Source organism: Laccaria bicolor, genomic scaffold (genome assembly GCF_000143565.1).
Source record: "Laccaria bicolor S238N-H82 LACBIscaffold_15 genomic scaffold, whole genome shotgun sequence".
NCBI lineage: Eukaryota > Fungi > Basidiomycota > Agaricomycetes > Agaricales > Hydnangiaceae > Laccaria > Laccaria bicolor.
In genome coordinates this window covers 206,240-209,105 of record NW_001889886.1, presented here as the reverse complement: position 1 = coordinate 209,105, position 2,866 = coordinate 206,240, and the positions used below count along the sequence as shown (strand labels likewise).

The following is a 2,866-nucleotide window of genomic DNA, read 5'->3' as shown; positions in this document are numbered from 1 at the left end:
TTCCTGCAGGAATCCAGTCATTCCGGTGGAATTCCGGTGGAATGGAATTTAGCAGAAGGCCCTGCTAAATTGTTTATTCCGGCTGTTTTCCATTCCGGTGGAATTCCGGTGGATTCCGGAATGTACACCGGAATGTTCCCCGGAATGGTCTTCCCCGGAATGGGCAGGAATGGTGTTCCCCGGAGTGGGCAGGAATGGGATTCCAGTCCAATTTGTTTATTTTATTTATCTGTTACTGTATTATAGTTTATTTATTTTCAATGGATCACAAACAATGTTTGTTTGGTGAACATGCTCACCAAACATGGCCACCCTCTTCTTCCACCACCACCACCATGCTTGTCACCGCCGCCAACGCCACGCCATCACCGTCACCCATAGCCACCACCGCCAACGTCGCTCCTCGATCACCCATGGCCACCACAACCACCAACATCGACCACGACACCCTTCAACAACAATGCAGCGACGCCACGTCACGAAACAACGAGCGCCGTAACCCACGAAAACACCCAACACCCACGAAAACAACGCCCCTGGACACAAAACAACACCCGACGGGCACAAAACGACGCCCACCGCCCATGTACACCGCCAGCGCCCACAAAAACCATACCCCGCCCACGAAAACATCCCACCACCCACCGAAAAACACGAGCGCCCACCGAAAAACACGCGCCGCCCACCGAAAAACACGCACCGCCCACACGACACACGACGGCACCACGCCGCCTACCAAAACCACCACGTCCACACCAACGCCACCCACGACGACGCCCCCAACGGCAACCAGCGCCCACGACGACGGCGACGACAACGCCCACGAATAACGCAAAAACACGGACACACGACGAAAACGCGAACACGCGACGAGGAGACGACAACGAAATGCGACACAACAATGGGACGCCAACGCAGGACGACGACGATGGCCGAGGTCGCAGCCACACTCCCTCTACCCTCCACCATTCCCTTCCTCCTTCCCCCTTTCCTTGTCCCTCCCCCTTGCTCCCTTCCCCCTTGCTCCACCATTCCCTCCCCCCTTTCCTCCCTCCCCCCTTTCCTCCCTCCCCCTTCCTTGTCCCTCCCCTTTCCTTCCTTCCCTCTTTCTTGTCCTTCCCTCTTTCTTGTCCTTCCCCCTTCCTCCCACCCCTCCCTTGTTCTTCCCCCTTCCTTGTCCCTCCCCTACCCCCTCCCTTTAAGATAAATTGTGTAGTGTGTGTAGTAATACATTTCAAATACATTACAACTCAATCTAGATCCAGCAATGCTAGACATCAGATCTGTCACAGGACATTGACAGCAGCTATTTCTGAGTTTCAGCAACAGCAAATGCAGGTCGACACACCACTATTCTACTATCGTTAACGGAATGTGATTTGATTAAACAGAACATGCTTGTTTTTGAATGGGAGGGAGGTATGTATGTTTGTGTACTTTTGACAATGTCTAGCAATAGGCTCGGAATCAGTCTTGGTGAAGTGTAGCTGGGCTCGAGACACGAGGTTTCTCAAAGCAAGTATAAGTACCAATTCAATTGAATCTGTATCTTTATTCGTGGCTGCAATGCTCGAGGTCATAAAGTTAGGTTGCGGGTGTGTGGTATGGTTGGAGAGGATTGGATGTGTTTTCTCTTCTTTTCCAATTGGAAACGGCAAAGTGTATCATACTGTGCTATATAGTATCATTACACAAAAGTTTGGTACAGCAGTGCGGGCCTCTCGTTCATCAGAATACAATTTATGTCGAAGGCAATGGAGGACACACTTCGCGGAAGCTTCTAGCCGGGTAACCAGTGGTGGCTGTACCTCGCCCTGTGGGAGTCAATGTGCTGGATCGGCGAATCTGACACCTCTTGCCCCACAGCCATAATTAGGTCCACCTGTTCATGGTGTGTCCTGTTTGCTAAAATTAGATGGATGGTGCTTCTACCGCTCCCTATGAATACCCACTAACAGCGTCATTACCAGCACCTCGGCGCACCCTATGAGTCGGCAGATTTTTATTAAAATTTGTGCTGCACACCTCCCTGTGCTTAGCTTTTTCAGATACACATACCCTTATGTATTTTGAGCTACCTGGAAGTTGTTTGGGATGAAATTATGAAATTATGAATGAGTCCCATTGATGGAAAAATGTAGGATGTTGTTTGGATGTTGTCCTATGTTGTCACGCTCATACTACTCCCTTCCCTGAAGTGTTATTAAGGGTCCAATGTGTCATTACCTAGCAGTGTTGTACAGGTCAGCCTGACTCGAGGTCAGAGACGTCATGGTCATCGGGGTCACGTCAACTGACTTGACGAGGTCAAGGGTCATGATGGGGGTCAGACCTTTTTCAGAAAGAGTAAGTATTGAGGCTCACGCCCATGTTTTTATTTGTTGTTTTGTTGTTTTTTTTTGTTCTTTGTTTTTACACAAGAGGTGCCAGATCCACCAATCAGGTAGGGGGACCCCCCCATGGGCAAATACAATAATTTGCGTGTCATGTTTGGTGGACGACAGGCCGGCACCGGAACAGCAGCATTTTAATTTATCTGAACGCTTCCACCAACCTAAAGCAAACACATCTTCATCAAAAGACATGTCCTTCTCGACATATCTACCTCATCATGGTGCGTTGATAATGTAAATAGTGGCCCCCGCCAGTCTTCCTTCTCTGTACATAGAAGTTCATTCTCAACTTCTCACCAATCGTTTACGACTTTTTGGACTTACAACAAAGAAAACTGGCCTCTCGAGAAAAGCGGCACTTCCAACACTCATCAAGTTCTTTGCTCGCGATGCAATGAATACATCAATCATGGCCAGGACATGCATATGTATGTTCTGCTGGAGAACCATCAAAAAAGTACAAAATGTAGATT

The 2,866-nt window shown here is 49.0% G+C and overlaps 1 protein-coding gene across 1 annotated transcript; it reads left to right on the top strand.

Moving 5' to 3' along the window:
• Positions 1 to 120: 120 nt before the first annotated feature.
• LACBIDRAFT_328053 (uncharacterized protein) lies at positions 121 to 830 on the top strand (the record flags this gene model as incomplete). The annotated part of the gene is made up of 2 exons (XM_001882132.1): positions 121 to 184; positions 247 to 830. The coding sequence occupies 2 exons, from the start codon at positions 121 to 123 to the stop codon at positions 828 to 830; spliced, it is 648 nt and encodes a 215-aa protein (XP_001882167.1).
• Positions 831 to 2,866: the final 2,036 nt, after the last annotated feature.